Source organism: Poecile atricapillus, chromosome 2 (assembly GCF_030490865.1).
Source record: "Poecile atricapillus isolate bPoeAtr1 chromosome 2, bPoeAtr1.hap1, whole genome shotgun sequence".
Lineage (NCBI taxonomy): Eukaryota > Metazoa > Chordata > Aves > Passeriformes > Paridae > Poecile > Poecile atricapillus.
In genome coordinates this window covers 35,466,122-35,488,210 of record NC_081250.1, presented here as the reverse complement: position 1 = coordinate 35,488,210, position 22,089 = coordinate 35,466,122, and the positions used below count along the sequence as shown (strand labels likewise).

The 22,089-nt window shown below is 38.9% G+C and overlaps 1 protein-coding gene across 4 annotated transcripts in view; it reads left to right on the top strand.

Moving 5' to 3' along the window:
- Window positions 1–22,089, top strand: part of ANKRD28 (ankyrin repeat domain 28) — a 120,615-nt gene that overhangs the window by 25,458 nt on the left and 73,068 nt on the right. The window contains exon 1 of one of the 4 annotated variants that reach the window (XM_058831010.1): window positions 20,176–21,606. The exons of 2 other annotated variants lie outside the window; for them this stretch is intronic. In XM_058831010.1, coding sequence (XP_058686993.1) covers window positions 21,490–21,606 — 117 coding nt within the window. In that variant the 5' untranslated portion in view covers window positions 20,176–21,489. Of the gene's footprint in view, window positions 1–20,175; window positions 21,607–22,089 lie in introns of those variants that run through there. One more of the 4 variants, XM_058831006.1, reaches the window with a different exon arrangement.

The window sequence follows — 22,089 nt, the reverse complement described above, 5'->3', positions numbered from 1 at the left end:
CAAATGCCATCACTCCAAACACTCCTCTCTTCGTCCACTGTCCCTCATCTTTATTTGCTGAGTGATCTCATATGGCATGGGGTATCTCTTGGGTCAGTTGGGGTCAGCTGTCCCAGCTCTGTCCCTTCTAGCTTTCAGATCACCAGCCTGCTTGCTGGTGGGGCATTGTGAGAAGCAGAAAAGGCCTCGGTGCTGTTCAAGCACAGCTCAGCAATAACTAAAACAACCCTGTGTTATTGTTTTTATCACAAATCCAAAACACAGCCCCATTCAGCTACTGTGAAGAAAATTAACCTCTGTCCCAGCCAATACCAGTACACTGAGTACCTTGAGCTAATGTTTTGTGTGCAGTGTTTCTGTCCTTTGTGTGTTTGGACAAAGGTAACTACTGTAACTACCTATGCTGACATGTAAATAAAATGGATAAGCAAAAAAAGAGTGAAACTTGTCAGGATATGATGCCTGTAATTTAACAAGTAAACTTGTTATGAGGTCATATGGTTTGTGGAAGCACTTTTTTTGCTAACTGTTTTTATTTTGATAGTATCTGGATTGTAGAAGGTCATGAGAAAAATTGGTTTAGGTTGATAGTGCAGGTCACTGGTGATGGAAGCCTTTAGGAGAGCACAATTAGATTTCCATTACTGCTTTAGTGCAAGAGGTGAGCTTTAGCTTTGTACCTGAAGTTGCATTTGCTGTCATTTCTTATATATTGGGGATTTTTTGCTTCAGATTCTGAACTATGTTTTATGTGTCCCAGTTTCAAGACTAAACTCATCATTTCACTTGAAATTACAGATTTTTTTATTTTTAATTTTTTTAACTGAAGCATGTTTTCCTGTTTAACCATGACAGTGACTCTTGACTGGTCTATTGCTTTCTGGTTTAGACTAGTTCAGCTATTTCCTCTCTTCCTCCTAGCATGGGAAAATAGATCAAGACTTTTTACACTTAAAAAGTAGTTTTGAGACTGTAAAAAGAGCATTACTGTCAAGCTCTCTCCTAGGGCTAGACTCTCCCTAGAGGAGATTATCATGTGCTACTATTGCCAGTGTAGCATCCATGGATTCTGAACAAAGTACTCCCTGTCGACAAAAGTCTAAATTAGAGTTTGCTTGCATAACTGCTTTAGTGGTATGAAGCCACTGTTCTTCCCATCTTGCACAGGTTTTCTGTAAATTTTTTTTACATAGGTCTCAAAGAAGTAGTTGCTTTGCTCTTGATGCAGGCCAAAACACTTTTAAGCTGTTCTATTTTTTGTTGATTCCTCTTGCTAAGCTGAAACAGTTATGGAGGGAAAGATATGTAAACCTTAGTGAACCTTATGAAATCTATGAAACCTTAGTGATAGTGAAAAAATCATAAGAGCTTAGAGAAGATGTCTGTCCCATCTTTTTCTCGTCTATTGAGGAAGAACTGGCTATTTGTAGATTATTCTGGATTTTTGGAAAAGCGTATTAGTTTTCAATGCTTGACTTAAAAAGTAAATTTACCTGAGAAACTAGTGTACATAATTTCAGAATATTACTGCTAATAAAAGCTGAGAAGGCCATTTTTCACCAACAGACTGCATATTTATGGGTTCTAATTAATTTATTTTTTTTACTGTGCTGGTTCTGTATTGAAGAAGACTTCTACTTTGAAAGAAGTAGCACTTACATGTTTTTTTTTTCTGTGTTGCTACCACCAGGTTAGAAAATTGGAAGCTGTTGTCACTTAGCATGTTCTTAGCCTGTTCCACATACCAACTCCATGTAGACTGTGATGTTGAAACAAACAGCAGTAATACTTCTTGCCAGTAATGAAAAGGTGCATTGTTCATATTATCTTGAAAGCACCAGATTTTGGGAGCAGTAACAATGATATTAGAACAATTTTGGTAGAACTTTGCTTCATGATAGTATGATAGATTTCTAAGCAGAGGAATTGTTGCTGGATGTAAGAGGAAGTGGTTTCAGTACTTCTCTCTCCAGTCTCAACAACTTTCTTGTACTGGATGAGGAAGATTGTCATGAAATTGTAGTTTCAGTTGCTGGAAGTTTTTGCTTTAGTGGTGTGAGACATGAACCTCGCTTAGCCTTTCATGCTTATACAGTAACCCTTTCTTTCTTCATTTCTGCTGCTGAAACATGTGACTTTCAAAATCAAACCCAAAAGCTGTGATTTGTCTTAGAGCTCCATATGGGCAAGTCTGAAGTACTTACTTTACTGAAGTAAGTAGTAGTTGTTTGCTTTTCACAGCCCACTGAGAGCTGATCTCACACTTGTCTCTGTTGAACTGGTCTCTGTTGGGACCTTGGACAGCCTGGCAGTCCATGTCCCCCATAAATAGAATACTTCTGGCCCTGTCCATACAGGGCCTGGTTTGGCTGCTGGGGGCTCCCCAGTTGGAGTGCAGTGGAAGCCATCTCCCTTGTGAGTGATGTTCAGCAAGACTCTTAACTCACAGAGATTAAGAGTGTCTTTGGTTGGTAAGTGTTGCTTGTCGGTACTCCTGACTATACTTGCAGCATTTGCAGCAAAATTGTCTGCCTAAAGACCTCTTTTGCAAGACACATTCCTGTTGAGACTAGTAGGGACTTCAGATGGTTCCACTATACTCCTTTTGTTTCTTCTGGATGTTTCTGTAGTTGTTATGATTTGCGCAAAGGTGTTCAGTTTGTGATATTTACCATATGGTTAGGATGATTATGTCTTTCCAGGATCTCAAGGCAAATTATATTCAGAATCTGAATAGATCACCAAACTCATGCTCAGCATCAGGAGAGAAATGGCACACAGAACTCTTTAAGATCTTGGTTAGAATAACCTCCCCAAACTGTTCAATTTATGTAGCTATTTTTTTTGGGCTGTGACTGATATTTTCAAAAGCCTCCTCTATAAGGAATTCTTTGTTATAATTTCCTCTGCTATCATTGAGGAAGAAGGGGCATCTTTTTGCATCTCCTTGCCCCACAAAGTTGTAAACTTTGCACATAAATTTGGGTCAAGTAGCGTAATGATTAAGAAGCATCAAGATGTGCATAAGTGCTGGGTATTATCATTGTACTGGTTTTTTGTTCTTGTCTGCCTCCTCTGCCCTACCCTCATAAACCTTAATTTTCACTGAGAAGCTGTGCAACTGCTACACACTTGAATATATGAGAAGTTTCTAACTTCCAGCTAGTGTGAGTAATTTGGGTTTTTCTCCTTCTTGAATTGGAAAAATTTTGTTAATACTTAGAAAACCCTGAAACTGGTAGAAACCTTAAAAAAATCCAACCAAAAATACATACAAAAAAAGTAGAACCAGCAAAACCCCCGAAACCCAGAGGTGCTTCAGTTTACTGATACAGGACTGTAATTAGATTGAAAGTAAGCATTCCTTAGTAGTGAACATGCTGAGGTTTGCAGAACCTCTGCCTGCCCCCATCAGTCTATGGAGTCAACCTCTGCATCCTGATTTGGTACTGTGTGGTGAAGCCCAGTGGGGACCTGTGACATTGTACCTTTCTGAGGAGTATGCTTTAAGTTAGTCCTTGCAGGGGGAAAAATGGCTATATTTTCACTGATTTCCAGGAGTAAAATCGTTCATAGTGTTGTTGAAGTGCTCCAAATAACTTTTTGTATTTTCCCCAAGAAGAGAGGAATCCATTGGTCTCTTTCCCTGAATAGAATGGTTTGAGTTGGAAGGGATCTAAGAGTTCATCCAGTTCCAATACCCCTTCCATGGGCAGGGACAACTCCCACTAGACCAGGTTGCTCAGAGCTCCAGCCAGCCAGGTCTTGACTACTTCCAGGGATGGGGAGTCCACAGCCTCTCTCAGAAATCTGTACCTCACCACCCTTATAGAAAAGAATTTTTTCCTAATACCTAATCTGAACCTACCTAGTTTAAGGCCATTCCTCCTTGTCCTGTCACTCCATACTCTTGTGAAAAGCTTCTTTCCAGCTTTCTTCAAGGCCCCCTTTAGGTCCTGGAAGGCTGTTCTAAGGTCTCCCTGGAGCCTTCTCTTCTCTTCTCCAGGCTGAGCAAACTCAGCTCTCTCAGCCTGTGCTTGTAGGAGAGGTGCTACTGTCCCTGTATCACTGATCACTGTCTGTGATCAACTTAGTGTCTCTCCCCAGGGCTCGTTCCAACAGGTCAAAGTCTTTGTTGTGCTGGGGGCCCCAGAACAAGACACAGCACTTCAGGTGGGGTCTCACCAGAGCAGAACAGAGCAGGAGAATCACCTCCCTTGGGCTGCTGGCCACACAGCTTTTGATGCAGCCCAGGACACATTTGGCACTCTGTGCTGCAAGCACTGCTGGGTTACAATTGTCCACCCACACACCTGGGTCCTTCTCCACAGGGTTACTCAATCCATTTTCAGCCCAGTCTGTACTTGTGTTTGGGATTGCCCCAACCCACAAGCAGGACTTTGCACTTGGCTGTGTAGAACCACATGAGGTTCACACAGACCCACCTCTCAAGGCCATGAAGCTCCCTCTGGATGGCATCCCTTCAGTGTGCCCACACGCCACGCCACACCCCACGCATCTTGGTATTGCTGGCAAACTTGCTGAGGGTGCACTTGTTCCCACTGTCCATGTCACTGACAAAAATGTTAAAAAGGACCAGCCCAAATACTGACCCCTGAGGAACATCACTGATCACTGTTCTCCACTTGGACATTGAGCTTCTGACCGCAGCTCTCTGAATGAGGCCCTCCAGCCAGTATTTTATCCTCTGTGTGGTCCATCCATCAAATCCATGTCTGTCTGATTTAAAGCCAAGAATATCATGCAGGACAGTGTCAAATGCTTTTCACAAGTCCAGGTGGGTGATGTCTGTTGCCCTTCTCTCATCTACCGCTGCTGCAACCCTGTCATAGAAAGCCAGCAAATTTCTCAGGCATGATTTGCCTTCAGTGAAGCCAGTGCTAACTGTCACAAATCACCACCTTATTTTCCATGTGCCTTAGCATCGTTTAAAGAAGTTAAGATCTGTTCCATGATCCTGCCCAGCACTGAGACTGACCAGCCTGTAGTTGCCTGGGGCTTCCTTATTTCCTTTTTTTAAAACGGGAATTATATTCCCCCTTTTCCTGTCAGTGAGAACTTCATGAGACTTCCATGACTTCTCAAATATGATGGATTAGCTTAGCCATATCCTTGGGCAGTTGCCTCAGGACCCATGGTTGTATCTTACCAGGTTCCATGGACTTCTGCACCTTCAGGTTCTTTAGAGGGTCTTGAACTTGACCTTCTCCTACAGAGGGAGATTGTTCTTGTTCCCAGTTCCTGCTTTCACCTTCTGCAAATAGGGCAGTGTGGCTGGAGCACTTGCTGGTAAAAACCAAGGCAGACTAGTCACTGAGTTCCTCAGCCTTCTTCACATCCTAGATAACCAGGTCTTCTGTATCCTTCCTGAGAAGACCTATGTTTTTCCCAGTCTTTCTTCTATTAATGATGTACCTAAAGGAGTTTTATTTTTTTACCCTCAATGCCCTTGGATAGATTTACTTCTTTCAGTACTTCAGCTTTCCTAAGCAGATCTCTGGCTGTTCAGACAATTTGTCTGTATTTCTCCCAGGCTATCTGTCCATGCTTCCACCCTCTGTAGGCTGTTTGTGTTTGTTTGTCCAGGAGCTCCTTGTTCATCCCTGCAGGCCTTCTGGCGTTCCTCACTATTTCCCGAACTTTGTAGGGATACATTGCTCTTGAACCTGAAACAGACAATCTTTGAAAATCATCCAGCTCTCTTAGGCCCCTCTTCCCTCTAGGGCTCTGTCCTGTGGCACTCTACCAAGGGGGTCCTTGAACACACTAAAGTCTGCCCTCCTCATGTCTGAGGTAGTGAACTTGCTGTGCACCCTCCTGGCTGCCCTGAGGATCTCTAACTGAAGGTCAAGTGGATTTTATACCTCTTTAATCATCCTGTTAAATGTTTTTTGTTAATAATAATAATAAAGTGGGTTCTGTTTTGTACTTCTGGTACCAGTTGTATTTTTTCAATTTTGAAGAGCTGCATCTTCAACATCACATGCTAGAAATCTGGAGGCCAAGCTACTTTGTGGTGTATATATCCTTCTATAATTTGGGGCCCGTGTGAAGATCAGGCTCCAGATCTGTCCTGTCATCTGATCTTTTACGGTGTTATATATCTGGTGGTTGTTTTCCTTGACTGGCCTGTCATGGAATCAAACTAGAGAAAGTTTAATGCAAATCATACTATTAGAGGGAAGTGTCCTGGCAGATGTCCTGGAGAAAAGTGTTGGTTTCCCCCTCCCTTCCTTACCTCTTTCTTGCATCCCCCTCTCTTCCTTACCTCTTTCTTGGAATTGAAGTGGCTGTGAAGATGATGACTTACAGTGGTTTAGTTTAGAAACTGAAAACCATGGTAGCTGATAAACCTTGTTTTGCTTTTGCGCCAATACAGAAGTGATGCACGTCCTTATTTAGAAATACTGGAGATACAGTGCTAGCTACAATATTTCCGAAATGCACTTGCTGAAAGATGGGTGATTGATTTTTGGGTGGAGCATCCAGTCCACTTCATACTTTCTATAGGAATTGTTTATGCCTGAAAATTGTTCTTTAGGGGTAAATTATTCAGGAAACCGGGTCACGAGACAGCTACAAACTATCCAAACACATTGGTCATGTACAGATAAGAGACTTTAACATATCCATTATTTGTGTGTCATGGGTACCAGAATGGTGCATGTTTCTTTCTTTGACCTTTCAACAATTATAAAATCCTGTGCTATTATATAACATTTAGGCTGCTATAACTTAAATTACTGTGTGGATTAAACAGATGAAGATAAAATTTATTTTCCTCCTAGTCTTAGTAATAAAGGGTGGGTAGATGTTCATTGTTGGTTGGGATTTTTTTTGTTTGTTCAGGTTTTAAATTTTTTTCTTTTCCCTATATTTTTTTAACTGATTCTGGCACCTGATGCAGAAAACTTGAGTCTGAATTTTGGCTGAGTTTAAACGTGAATGCCTGTGGCACTTAGTATGTGTGGTCTAGCATTTGTGCAGATGTTGTGGTAGCTCTTCAATGCAAATAATGGGGAACAGAATAAGTTACATTTTTTAGTGTGTTACCTTGGATTCTTTCTTGAGTGTGCACTTCAAGATGACCTCATTTTAATCATTTATAAATTTATAAATGACTACTTGTGATATTTCCCTTGCTGCTGACCAGGTGCTGATAGTAATGACTGAAAAATAAGCTTTGTTCCATGATGAATGGAATTTATCAGCGGCTGCTTTTTGGCAGGGGTGGGAAGGAGTGTGTTGTAAAAATATGCTGACTGGCAGTTTGCTTGTTCCATCTCTGTTAAAGCCAGGAGTTCTGTGGGACAAGAAGCTGGTTGGATGTTTCTCTGATATGAAAAGTGAATATTTTTTTCCTTCTTGATCACGTTTTAATGCTACAGGTAGTCCATATCAAAATATGTAAAACAAAGCTTGTATTAAGTAAAAAGTAAATGCTTTGAGAATCTTTTCTTCTTCCCTTAGGTTTGGTAAAGACGTGGAGTAAAGGCTTACTTTTACTTTTGCTTTTAATAGTTTTATCTTTTAAAAATGAAAAGTTTTGCAGATTTTACCAAAATATTAATATTGTATTAATTAATGTTATAAATACTTCAGAGAACAGAAGTCAAGTGTTCTTTCTTAGAAGGTTAAGAAATTGAAGTAGCATCTCTAAAGAAATTGTATAATGTAGCTGCTTTTAATTTTTAAGTACTGACAGTGTCCTCTAAATGGCTTTGTCTTGCATATTTAGGTAAAGAGAAAGATTTCAAAAGAATGAGTCTTTTTTTTCTGTGGATATTAAAGTTTCTTGGATAATGTTAATTCAGTTAGCTCTATAGTATTTTAAAAGTGTCGGTAATGCAAGTAACATTAAAGGCCTGTTATATATATTACTCTTCATTTTTCACAGTTAGCAAGGAATAGTTTCTCAGATTATCAGTTTTGAGATAAGTAGTATGTAACTTGACTATTTAATAGATATGCCACAGAGTTCTCAAACAAGAAGGAAAAAATGGCAGAGGTTTGGTGGTTTTTTTCATACATGTCACCCTGCTGGAAAGAGTGAAAAGTAACACACTTCTACTTCCAGTATGAGAATCTGGAGGAAGTAGTGAATTTTATTTATATTCTTAGGTAATCACTTGTGTAACTTTGAAGGTTTTCGTGTGCTTCAAAGAGTAAAAGGCATTTGCGTAGCATCAGAAATTTATCCAGAGGCTATTTCTGTTATTTGGGGAGCAGCATTTCATTTGGGGAGGTCTCATTTTTCATATGGCAATAGTCCTCTTTATCTTCCTGGTCTCTCTGTTCTTTGAAGAGTTACAGCAGCTGTGGTTGCTTCTCTGAAGTTTGCGGGGTGTGAAGCTGGAGAGAAGAGGTACCTTGTTTTTCTGTCTTCTGTGACTCAGTGTCTGTGTGGGGGTTCCTCAGTGCTCATCAAAAATTAATGCTAAGTAGTTTCTTACTAAGAGAAAAGGAGCAGTAGATCAAATAATGTCATCTAAAGGCTGACATTTCTAAAGAGGACAATATTGCATTAAAAGAAAAGGAAATTAATTGGAGTTTTTAAAAAAGAGAAAAACAGAACTAAGAGTGTAGACCTTAAGTATTTTTTAAATGGCCATGAGGTGTCAGTGTACATCCAAAAAGAAACTTGGGTGATCAACACTTCTTCAGAAAAATATTGTTGGTTGCCTTTATTTTCCAGGGCCTGAAATAATCTCTAGGGGAGAAGGTTACAACAGCTGAGTCAAGGCTATTAAAATTTATATCTGCATGATTTAAAGGTTACATTTTCATAGTTATGTGGTGTTTTTTAACCAAGATGTGTAAGTTTGTTTATTTCTAGACTCTAGTTTAGTTTGCAAACCAGTTCATGAGTTCAGTGATGTTCTCTCTTCATTACCCTGCATTATAAGCATGCTTGAGGTTGCATGAGGTGTTCTCTGGGGAAGAGACTCCACATCTGGGTATGTAAGATATAAACAAACAGGACTATTCCTAACCATATTACTGATTTCTTGCTACTAAATATTGAAGTCTTCCTAACATATATATATTTTATGGAAGTCTGGTATTTGATTTTCATAATGCTTTTATAAAATAAAAGTTGTCTTGCCAAGAAGAGGTAGAAAACGATTGCATACAAGATGCACTGTGGCCTTGTTTTTGCCACAAAACTTCACCAAATACACTCCCTTTTTATACCCGCTTATTTGCTGAGTGGGGTTTGTTTATTTGTAGGTTCTAAGATACCTAATCATAAAGGAGTTTTAGAGTCAAGGGTGTATAGAAGTTAATTTTCTTAATATTTTGAATAAGTAATATGTGTCTCATGTGTATTATGTATTGTGTTTTGATACCATCTTTCTGTATGATAATATTCCTTTATAATGCAATTTGTTGGCTCTTAGGAATGCCAAAATTTACTTTGCAAGTTCTCCTCTAGGTGTCATCTTAATTGAATAAATCAGTGATTGAAGCCAGTGTTAGGAAGATTTTGGAAGACATGAAGCCCAAAATAATCCTAATTTAAAAAAAAAAAATTAAAAAAAATACAAAACTCCCCCCAAACTCACAAATTTTAGATCATGTATGGATAATTGTGTAAAAGTTGTAACTACCTTGTTGTGCTTGTATTTAATACATAAATTGCATGTGTGTGGATTCTGGATACGTAATTGGATTTGTCTGCTTTTTTTGAAGTCTGGGCCCTAAAATTCTCTAGTATTTTCTTCATAAAGCCATACGGTTTTTCAATACTATTAGTACTGTAGGGACAGTTTGATTAACACAATCTGTGAAATTTCTGTGTTGCAAAATGCTTTTTTTTAAAAGGAAATTTACTAGGAGCAATTTACATACTGAATCATGGGAGAAGAAACATGGAATTCTTTGCATAACTATGGTTTCGTGTAATGGGAAAGAATTTAAGGAGTGATATACTTGGTCATAATAGTGTCCAAGTTTGGAAAAGTTCAGGTGTCATGAACACTGTTTTGAGATATTTTATGGAAAATACAAGGAATGGAATAGTTCTGATAACATGGTTGATGAAGGGAGCTTGGTTGTTGGGTGTGGGTTTGCAAAGCCATCTCATCACTGTCTGTTGCAGTGAGCAGTTTGAACACTCCCACTGCTCTGTGGCAGCTGCAGGCCCATGATGAGCTGGCTCACACAATTCAACAGAAAAAAAAACCAACTAAATTGGGGCAGTTGGGTCATACAAGTTGCCTGTGCTGGCTCAGGAAAAGGATGTGAATGTGTAAGGATCATGTGGGGAAGGGAGGAGTGAAGAGTCTGTCTGCTCACCAGCAGGGAAAATCAGACTAATAAGGTTTTTCAAATGTCACTTTTTAAAAAAAAATAAAGCAACCTACAAACAACAAACAGATTTCTAGGGTGGTAAGAATTGAATTAGCATTCTAAAGCAATACTCTGATGCATTTTATGAAATTTCATTTGGTAATAGACTTTTTAAGCAAAGTGCTTTTTAATCTTCTAAATACAGAATTGAAAAATTGTTAGGAAAAGTAACTAAGGAATGAAGGTTGTATACATGCTCTTATCCTGTAGTGATGTGTAAGAGCCCTCCTATGAGTGGCTTCCCTTTTGGACATTGTGGGGAGGATTCCTTTGAAGGTTTGAAGCAGGCAGGGAAGATTTTTGTCTGCAGCTGTGTTTCTCCTTGCTTAGTTTGGGAGAAGCCACATCTATTTTGGCAGCTGCAGAAGTTTTAGACGAGCTCTCTCGTCCTGTAGTAGTGCCTGTATGTGTGCGTGTGTGAATATGTGGATTTTGTCCAGCTGTGTTTTATAGAGTGTTTTCAGTTGCCAGAAAGGAGCTTTTTCTTGGACATGTGGGAGGTGTGAGGGATTCATAAAAACTTCTAGCAAGTTTAGCTTTCCCCAAGCAGCAAATCCTGATTCTTGACGCAGCTATTGACACACACTATTTTAGAGATAATCAGAATAATTTGTTTACAGTGACACTGACTGTTCACATACTGAAGAGAGAAAAAAAACAATGTGGTATCCATAGCAACTGGGATTAATTTTGCTCACTTACATACAGTATTTTGAGTTCCTGGTATGTATGGAAACCAAAATTTCACATGTGAGCAAGCCAGCTGAACTGTGGCTTCTGTGGTCAGTCTATTCCTATCTACCCAAAACTGAATTAAAAGTATTGCACTAGTAGGAATGTTTATGCATTTTTAGTATTATAATAGTTAAATATTTATTTAAAGTTTATTCTAATTATTACAACTCTTCTGGAAGAGAGAACTTATTTTAAAAAAAGTTTTCTTTAGAAGAAAACTTTTAAATCTTCTAAAAAAAGTTAATGTATTCAGGCCCTTTCCCTCTTGAACTCCATCCTGGCAAAAAAGCCCTCACCATTGAAGTGTGCCCCTGTTTTTGCCTCCTCTGTCCAGCAACAACACTCATCCCTGGGTGGAACAGGGAGGGGGAGACTGGGTTGCAGGCAGATTGTACCATCACATGACTAATGTAGGAAAATCTGAACAGAAACTTTTAAAGGCCACAGTTTTTCTGTTTTCTTTTAGAGCTATGAAATAATTCAGCCTCTTCCTCCCCTCAGTATTACGGACTGCCTCAACTTTCTACTAGGAGAGTTTCAGTAATGACAAAAGTATTGAACAGGTCTTTTGAAGAAGCTTTGCTTCTTGACAAAATCAGAGCTTTGTTTTGAATAGCAGAAATTGTGTGGTCCCCTTGGAAAATATATGCTGCTATCACTGTCATTCTAAATAGTTTCCTCTAGATAATGCATTTTAGTTCTTTTACTTACCAGACTTGAGTGAATAGCAGGCATACACTTGAAGCTGAGTAAACTTTCCTTCCCTAAGATGGTCAGATTTGGAAGCATTCTCTTCCTGATGCTCTTCTAGTAGAGGTAAAGCAGCCTGTTGGGTGTAGTTGCTCCTACTTAGGTTTTATTTTTTTCCTCAGTCCAACCTGTGTTATTTCCCCTTTTGGTCATTTAACCACTGGAAGCCAGTGAGTGCTATTTAACACTTATTTGGGTGCATTGCTCTGCTCTGGTTCTTAGTTTTTCACAGCTGTTTGTTACTTCTCACTCTTAATTAGTTACATCTCTTCTTGCTCTGTGACTGGATTAACATTTTGTTAGTATTTGCTGCTGAAGTAACACATCTGTGATTCCAAGCAAAACATGGACTAAGATAAAACCCTGCTAATATTGCTGAGATGAGAGAGGTAATGGACTGTTTGCTGTAGCAGCATATCCAAGCTGATTCTTGCAAATACTACTAAAAATCAAACTTAAATAATCATAATTAGCAGTTGGAGATTGATGAGCTCTCTGACCTTGGCTAGCAGAAATAGATCCACTGAGCTTCTTGGGTTTTGTGCTTTGGGAGGAGGTGGGGGGGCAGGGGCAAAAAATAAAATAATATCCAAACTCTTTCCTTTTTACTAATTCTCTGATAGTTGAATGGTTCTGTTGAAAGCAAGTCTGTTAGTGTTGTTTATTTTTTTGAATAGGCAATTGCTGCTTGTTACTTGAGAAAAGCAACTGGTTCTGGAAATGTTCTAAACTGATGTGTCATCACTGAAGGTTTTAAATAGCTGAATATGATGTTTCCTCCCTTCCATGGCTCAAAATGGTATGAATCATTTTTTTAGTGTTTCCCAGATAATAGTCTGAGTGGAAGTGGTATGTGTTTCTGACTCAAGTTCCTAAATGTTGGTGGAGCACTCCCAACCACTGCTGATTTTGGTCATGTGGGAATTCCATAGGAACTTCTGACAGATGTATAAAAGCAAACATTTTGTAACGATGGCAACTTACCCACAAAGATTGATGTGGCTGGTGACATAAAACTTTGAAAGTCCTCTTCTGACTGGCATAACTGACTTGACTTTCCTGCCTAAAATGTGTTAAGTGGTATAGGATAAAAATTCAGTCATGAGGATTGTTTTTTAAGTGTGTAGAATGTCTTGTAGAATGCTAGACTAGAGTTTGTGTTACATTTTTATATGGCTGCCTGCTAGTGTTCCTATCTTCCAGAACTCAGGTGTTTTTTATGAACCCATCTCCTCTATAGTTTCATATGCTCTTAGCCAATTTCAGGTTTCCTTGTTCTTTCTACATTTCTTGGAGCATCAAAAAAGATGCATGCTCCAGTGTTAACTGAAATGGTGCTGAAAAAAAAATTAGTGAATTTTACAGGGGAAAGAAAAGGGGAAAAGGAAAAGATTGGGCACATCTGTGTTAAAGAATGGTATTAGGAGGATAACATTGATGTGACCTGGAAAGGACTAACTGATTTGTCTGTCATCACAAGCTCATCACATGTTCTGCAATGAAAGGTCTTATATGTCATCAATATAATGGAGATATGGTTACTCACCACAGGCAGCAGAACAGTTCTCATTTCTGGAAATCCACCTGTCTACCATTTTCTTCTTCAGAAGCTCAGCAACATGGCAGCCCAGCAGAGTTTTAATGAGGAAATGATAAACTTTATGCTAGATATCTTGGCTCCAGTGAGAACCTCCTCATTTTCAGTCTCAACACCAGCACTGTCCAGTGCTGAACCTGGGTGTTTTGCCTTGTGCTGCCTTTCCTTTAAGGGGGTTTCCAGCCTTCCAGCTAAAGAACCAAGGTTAGAAAAAGGATAGAGCCTATTGGTTTATAGCCCATCCAGCTAAATTACCCTCTGAGGGGAAGCTGAGCCCTACAGACCAAATGTAATGTGTTTCTAATAATCTGCTGGAGAAACAGCAGTTCAAAAACAAACCAGAAAAGCATACAAATCCAGGGAAATTGGGACTTGTTCTTTTCCCATGTAGCAATGAAAGATTACACTCAGGTTTGTTTTTTTTTACTAAGCAGCTTTCAGGTGAGAATTGCTTCTTTTCCTTGGGATACAAACATAGAGAATTGGTTTCAGTGCATCAGACACAGAAGAAGCCTGTTATGCCCTACATTAGAAAATCCAAAGGAATTTCTGGTGTTCAAGGATGCAGTCTCTGAGAGGCTTGTGGTGCTCTTGTGTGTTACAGTGTCTGTCCTTGAATCCCACGTGCTATTCGCAAACCCCTTAATTCCTACTGAAGAGGGAAGAGCAAACCTATTGCATGGTGAAAAATAAGGCAATGTTATGTTGACCTTCTGTGATGTGGGCTAGTTTTGCTGTAATGAATAATGAGTTCGATTCTTTTTTTTCTCTGCGGGAACAATATTGCAGGAAGAAATTTTCAAAGAGGAAATATGTAAAATCAGCACTTCCTCTGTTCATCTTGAGCGTGACTATAGATCAGTAGAAAAGTAGATCAAAGGAGATGAACTAATTCTCAGCGTATGTGTGTGCCCACAGGCCCAAAGGGAATTCTCTCAGTTGTTTTACCAGCTGCACTAATGTAATTTAGTGGGATCATATTTTAGTTAATTCATAGGAGTGTGTACAGGATTGGTACAAACACTTTCAAAGCAAGGTTATAGATGATATAAAACTATGATTAGGAATTCTGCAGTCATTCATTTGCTCCAGCCAAGCTACCTGTTTCTTCTCCTTAGGAAAATGTAATAGCATCATTACCTGAAGCATCAGCTGTCAGTGCCAGCTGTGACAGTGGATTGGTCTTCCAGTGTGTCTGGGTTGTTATTTTTGCTCTGCTCATGTTGGCATTCCTGTCCAGCCTCACCTCCCAGCAACGGGCTGGGTGTGCTGGGAGAGGGTGGTTGACGTGTGAAAGAGCAAACAGGGACTGCTGAGGCTGAGCCTTTGATTTTTGTTTTGTTTTTGTCAACTCTGCTTTTAGAGCTGTGTGCACAGCTGAAATTGCTGCCCTCGGTAATTATTCCTGGAAGGACACTCTGGTTATTATTGTAATTGATGCCATTTTCATTTGCCAAAATTGGCCATGGCCATGATCTGAGCTGGAAGGACTAAGTAGGCCAGAAGAACTGCTCCTATCAGTGTCTTTTCTGCCTTTGTTCTGCCCAGAGGTGGAAATACTTTTAACAAACCTGTGGGCCTTGCTTTCTGTATTATGAAAACATTTTTAAAAGCTGTCATGCTTGCAAAAACCTTAAGTGTACAGCTAATAATTTTGTGTTTGTGTGGGTTTAACAAATGCTGAAGTGTTTTGCCTGCTTCTCTCTTTGACTAAACTGATATTTTAAGATATCTTAAAAGTCATCTTCTCTCAACTTACCTCCTCCCAAAAAGAAAAATTGCATTAGAAAAGGACCTGTCTTCTGTCCAAAATACATGCCACAGTGGCTAAAGTAGTTTTTCAAGATCTTTGTTTGTCTTCATGGATGCAAACTTACCTTAGCCATTCATAACAATATATGTGGATAGGTCACCTTTTTGTGGTCTCTCTTCCCTGCAACAGGAGTTGTTTTGACTTCTTGTCAATTTTACAAGACTGACAATGCCACCATCAGACTTGTGTGGTTGTTATTTAGAAAAGCTGTTGGATGTAATAGCTGCCTTCTGTTTCTCAAAAGACAGAGAGGTGGCTGCTGTTGGGTGCAGCTGATAAATCTGAGCACACGCATTTTCTACGAAGTAACTTGAGTCCATGAATTCAGACGGACTGGAGGACTTCTTTTATGTACTGTGTGTTAATGTAAGAATGAATTGTTAACTTTAATTGCAGGGTAGTACACTGAAAGTGCACAGGGTACCCAGCCAGTGAATTTAAATCTGGCCTAAAAGGAAAGTGTGCTAGGTGATATCATAGCTAGAAAACATGTTGGAAGATGCAGGACCCTCATATTTTCACTTTCTTTTAATAGATACGGGAGTTGCATTTCTTTTTCTGGGTTTTGGTCTTTGCACATTTTGATTGCTAGACTCCATATTTTGGACAACATAGATAATTTTTTTAAGGTATTTACATATCTTGTACTATGATGGCTGTATGGTCCTTCAGCCAAGAGTTTGTCTGCAGGTGTATTGTTCAGACATATAAAAGAGAAGTCTTAAAAAGAAAATTGCTTAGTAAGTAGACTTTGAACACTTTCAAGGTGCTTTACTGCTCTTTGATCAGATGATATTTTTAACATGTTACAGGGTGTTTAAGTATACAACTGAAAAGTATGTCTGAATCACAGACATTTTTTATTATTAACTTATGTTTCTCTAGTTGAGAAAAGTTAGAATGAATGCTGGATTATTTTTATTATTTGTATTTGTATTTCAGCTGAAATGGCTTTTCAGATACTGGATTTTATTAATTGCCAAGTGTTCAAAGATAATATCTGACTATATGAAATATTTCTTTAGACTAACAGAGGCTGTATAATTGCATGAGAAAAGGTTGGAATTACCTATGGTATCATGAGGTGCAAGCAGAGCTATTTTGCTTGTCCTTAGAAGCAGAACTGTGGACTCTAGGGGTTAAAACTATTCTGCAGATGCTCTGGAATAAACAGAACAAAACTGGGAAGAAAGGTACTAATTTCTTGCTTCAGACTGTTCTTTTTCCTGACTCCACCTCATTCCCTCAGGAGTAGGGAGGAAACAGCAGAGGAGTTCAGATGAGTGACTCATGAGAAGTATTCTAGAAGTATTGTAACTTACATTCATAGTGATGCTGAACACTCATCTCTGTCTGTATGTGATGAAATCAGCTTATACTAAGGCATGCCTGTTTACTTAGAGCTGTAGCTGTTAAAAAGCAATCTTTGTCTTCTGAAGAAATACACCGATCAGGTATTTGCTTTGCTGAGTTGATATACAACTTGGTTCTAATTTTTTTCATCTTTACTGGAACCTGACAGAACAATTTTCTTCCTTTCCTAGATCCTTTTAATCATACAAAATATTGCCTGAAACCAGTTGGATTAACCTCAGCCCAGAAAAAAACTTGGTAAATGCTGATTGGCAAGAGATAGATCTTTATTTGAGTAGATTCTTTGATAGGTGTCATCAGTAGTAGTGCTGCTACAGTCTTCTACTCATTTGTTCCTAGAGAAGAAGGCAGATGTATAGGAAAGGTTGCTATTTTTAGCTGATTCAGAGTTCACGTTTTTTCTTTCTTCTGTCTAGTGTAGATGGCAGACATCTGTATTTTAACCTGCAGGTTGCATTTTTGTAATATATTCTCTTTCTAGTCACCCATTAAAGACTCTTGAAACTTACTTAAAGGTAAGTGTAGTTTGAAAATTGCAACACTTTTTTTTTTCTTACAGCTATCATGTCAACATAAAAGCCTTTATTTTTGAAAAAATACATATTATCATTGTGCTTCTTAAAATTTGAGAGTTAAGTGTGGAGATCTTACTTTGCTAACAGATCTTGTGGAGGTCATCAGATCACTACTCAAACCCCTGTAGACACGTCATTCTTTTTTTAAGTTAGGCCATTTTTAAGCCTTCTTTCTTACTTCTTAGCTTATTTCATAAGCTTTCTTATTGAAAATAGATGACATTTGGGGAAGATGGATGGCAATGACCTGCTGTCTTCAGTTACTTTAAGTTTTATTAATACAAACTGTTTGAGATGCAATGTTCTTTATACCTTCGCAAAGTTCTGTTATGATTCCTAAATTAGTTTGAGGAACAGAAGCTTAAATTAATCATCTTGAATTCACCCTGCTTTCATTCTCTGTTTCTATTAACTCTTCTACACAGAAAATTGTTAGTCTAGATAAGATGCTGAAAAACCTTAGTTTGGTTTCTCATAGTAGAATTCTAAACAGCTTTTGGTTTTTAGAAGACCTCTTAGGTAACATTAGAAACTGCATTTTTCACACCAGAAGATACTTTGGATGGCTTTTTGAAGTTGAAAGAAGGGCTGATTAGAGATGCTGTTTGCACTGAGGCAAAGGCACAGATTTTGGTTGAAGGGGATGTAAGGGGGAAACGCCAGTTAATTGTGAGCAAAAATTAAATAGCCAGAACTGAGTTTTCCTTTGCTTCCTTTCCTATGGAAGCAATTGCACACACACAGCCCTATCATGAGTGGGATGTTTTTGCTTACTTACAGGGTTTAGATTACTGTATAAATCAATATAATATTGACTCAGTTGTACTGGTTCTCTTTCTAATGCAAACTGTGACATACTGGCTTTTAACTCTTTGTAGTAATGTCACAATTCAAAAATGTACAATGTTAGGAGACATATATGTTAACTTGCTTCTGGAAATAATTTATATTAATTGTATTATATTTATATCTAAGATCACTAGAATAATTATCAGAGTAAATTAAAATGTTCTGAATTTTTGCAGTTAATTGAGTGTGAAAGCGTACTTTTTAAGGTAACTATTGAATTTCTAGCTGACTTTGAAGCATTAATTACAAAGGTAAAAAATGGACCATGTTCAGATAATTTGAACTAAATTGGGCATTATCTCTATCTATCAATGTGTCCAGGTGGTAATTTCAAAGAAGGCATATGGAACCCTTGGCATTTGCTTACTGTATAAATGTACTGACTCTTGAAAAGTGTTCATTTACACTGAACATATGGGCTTAGCTGGAAAACCATTATCTAGCAACTGTGTGTATATCATATGAAGCTTGAGTACGCATTTTGCCAGTATTTTGCTTTTACACATAAAATCTGATTTTTATTTTTTTTAAATGCATGTTTAGTTTTGCAAATAAGCTAGTGTCTGTTCCTTAGGGCATTTTTCACAAATAGAAAGCAAGCTATTTTCTGTGTTGTGGTTGTTGTGTTCCATAGCAGACAGGAGGGTGTTGCAATAGCTGAGCTTTGAGGATGTCTATAGTTTATTAGAACTAGTTCTGCTGTGGCCAAGAAGAACATGAGTTGTCATATGTACTTACATGAATCTGTGTTACTTTTTAATAAATGGCTGAAATGCTAGAACAAAGCAGTGTGGTGTACAAATCATTGCTTTTTTGTAATTAAATCCAAATATATGATATTTCAAAATAGACTCCATGTAATGAACAGAATATATTTATAAATGTATTTGTTAGTCTTGAAAAATTCTAATCAGAAATTTCATGATGAATCAGAATCTGGTGCTGTGTTTTGCCAGGCCAGGACTCTTGAGGTCAGGCAGCCCTTGGCCAAGGTACTCTTTTGCACTTAGAAAACTTTCACCTGCATAAAGTGTCAGGGGGGGAAGGGAGGTGTTTAAGCAATTTATTATGTTGCAATGAAGCTACTGTAGACATTTTTGCAAAAGAGTTCATGTAAGCTTTTCCTGCCTGTGGCCCCCAAAGGTGGGAATTCAGTATGTCTATTTATATCCAGACCTTTTACACACCATTTAAACCTGTCTTTCTCTCTCCCTGGATTCCTGTGTGAAACCTGAGTGCAAATACTTTATCGAAGAGCTATAAACTTGCTCACCATTGACAAATTCTGCTCTTGGCAGCCACTGAAGGACATCAGAATTGCCGTAGTGCTGCACACCAGGATCAAAAACCCTCCCTCTGTTCCTGTACACTGAGGCTTATCCAGCAACTTTTGACAGAAGCCATTTACATAATACACCCACGAGCCAGCACCATTTAGGCAGATTCAAGCTGAAGTATTTATTCAGCAAGTTGTAGGGCTTCATATTATACTTCATTATTATGGTTTATTTTAATAATACTATATTTAAATTATACTTGATGTAATTTTTTTTCAAGTTGAGGTTGTGTTTACTTGTACTAATTGCAAAAAACCCATGGGTTTGGTTATTAATAGCTGGCTTTTTAATAGCCTATTGCTTTAAGATTTTACTTTTCATTTAATTCTCAGAGGATTTATGTGGGGCATTTGTTGTCTTCAATGAGTTAAGTGAGGACTGTTTTGGTGCTCTGACCAGTGCCATATGAAAGCAGTTAAAGTGCTGGAATTGTTTACTGCCTGAAGTGTGGTTAGTCAGCAGAGCCAGTACACCACATTTCTTTGCGGCTTTTCATGGAAAATATTAAACAGTCGCTCTTTCTTCAGTTATAGAATTTTTACGTTTTCAGCTGCGTTAGTCACCGACCTGGCAAAGACTGCCCCCAAAAGAAGCAAAAGGCGGGCTTTTTTGTGCCAGAGGAAGTTACCCTGGGAGCGGTGGCTGGGTGCTCTGGTAAGTGTGACATGTGAGCATTACTAGGCATTTCACCCTGCCAGGCTGCAGTCGCTGCTCGCCCGGCTGCTGCTCAGGGGCAGCGCTGCCGTGGCAGTGGTTGGTGCGCTGCTCCTGCCGACTCGGACAGCCAAGCTGGTTTTCGAGCTTTACAAGGATATCTGCTGATTGTATAATTTAATTTGTCAAGGAAAAAAAATGATAAGCAGAAGCTCTAACTGAAGAGGAGAATCAGGTTGGCGCAGTGACAGATGTTCGGATAAAGAAGTTGGCTCAGAGAAGATGTACTGAGTCTGATTTTTTTATTTTTTTTTCCTTTTTTTTTCCTCCCCCTCAATCTGAATGAAGACTATCATGGGAACTGCATTCACATGGTGATCAAAAGAAACACTTGAGTGATGAACTGCTTTTGCAGAAGTCGTCTAAGGCAGTAATTGGAGCTTTTGTGTGCAGTAGCTAGCTTGTTTTGCTGAAGCATTCCTCCTCAACAGTATTTCTGCCTGACGCGTTCCCTGTGAGAAGCCACAGCTACTGCCTGGTGAAGGAAAAATGAACACTCCGCATTGCTCGTGTCCCTGATGGAGTAACACCGGCTGCTTTGCTTTTGCTGGATTCAGCCGGCAATATTATTCAAGGAGTTCATTGTCCCTGTGGTCTGACTCATCGCATGTAAATGTGCTGCAGCCGTGCTGCACGTTGCAGCTCTTTTCTTGCATGGGAAAGAATTCTTTTCCTCTGAGCAGGTCCTGAATAACTGCTGGAACCGAGATGTGTTTTTCTGTCTGGACTGTTTTTGACGTTGAGAAAGGAAGCTGTAGAATGGCAGGATGATCGGGAGGCGCGTTTATTTTCAGTCCCCAGAAAGCCTGTGAGGGTTGATTTAAACTGACCTTGCAGGAGTGCGAATAGCTGCGGCCGTCTCTCTCGGGGCAATTGTTCCTTGTTCCGTCCTCTGCAGGACGGAGTCGTGTCTTCTGCAACAATGACTTCGCTGTGGGGGTAGAAGGACGCTGTGGAAGTTGTGACATTAACAAAGACAAATTTGCTCGTGAAAGGACAGCTGTGTGCGACAGTGATTGCTGTTCGAATGGAATTGGATCTTGGGATATTTTTGTCTCTTTATTTAGCTCTCCCACAGTTTCGTTTTTGTGGTTTCGATGCTTGGGGACTTCTTATTTTATAAAGCACAACTTTTTTTCAGCAGTGTCTTGAACATCGCGTGGTGTTTAAGTCTGGAAAATGAAGTGTGAGGGGGGATTGGAATATCTCTTTCTAGATGCTAAGACACCAGCAGTAACACAAGTTTGTGAGGGCATGTGAAACAGGTGAAAGTATTTCCTCTATGGTCACTATTGCAATACCTGCAGTCTGCTTCCAAAAATACCACTGCTGGCATTTTTTTGTTTGCTTTTGCTTCCTCAAACGGATCGAATGAGTCGAGTCTGTATTGTTGTTTTGGAGGAGGAGGAAGATGATTCTCCCACATTTATTTCCAATTTACCTCAGGAAAATGTATCTGTACATCCATCGCCCCCTGGAAATGTGCTGGTAAGCCATGTTGTTTGTTGGCATATTTCCTGCTTATAATGCTGTCTCAAATACCAATAGCTGTAGTCCTAAGATTAGGATGAATACATACAATGTTGAAATAAGACAAAGTGATAAAATATGCGTGTAATAAGGATGGGAAAAGCTGAAACTTTTTGGTGGAATTTATGCTTGCAGGGGTCCATTCTATTCCATGTAACCTTATTTATGGTGCAGCAAGAACAGGTCTTGATTCTTGTGTAATAGCAGTGGGGTTTTAGAAGGGGAAATGTATTTGAAGTAAGTGGGTTTTCCCTGCTCCACTTCTCACTCTTCAGTAGTACATTTATGCAGTACCACTTTAGAAGCCGATGTGATCATTGTCTTATAATAATATGCTATGTTTATTTTGAGAACTGATAAGAGTATATAGTTACATCAAACGAGAGCACTTCTAAGCTAAATTAAAAATTACCATAAATCACAATCTTAGTATAACTGTTA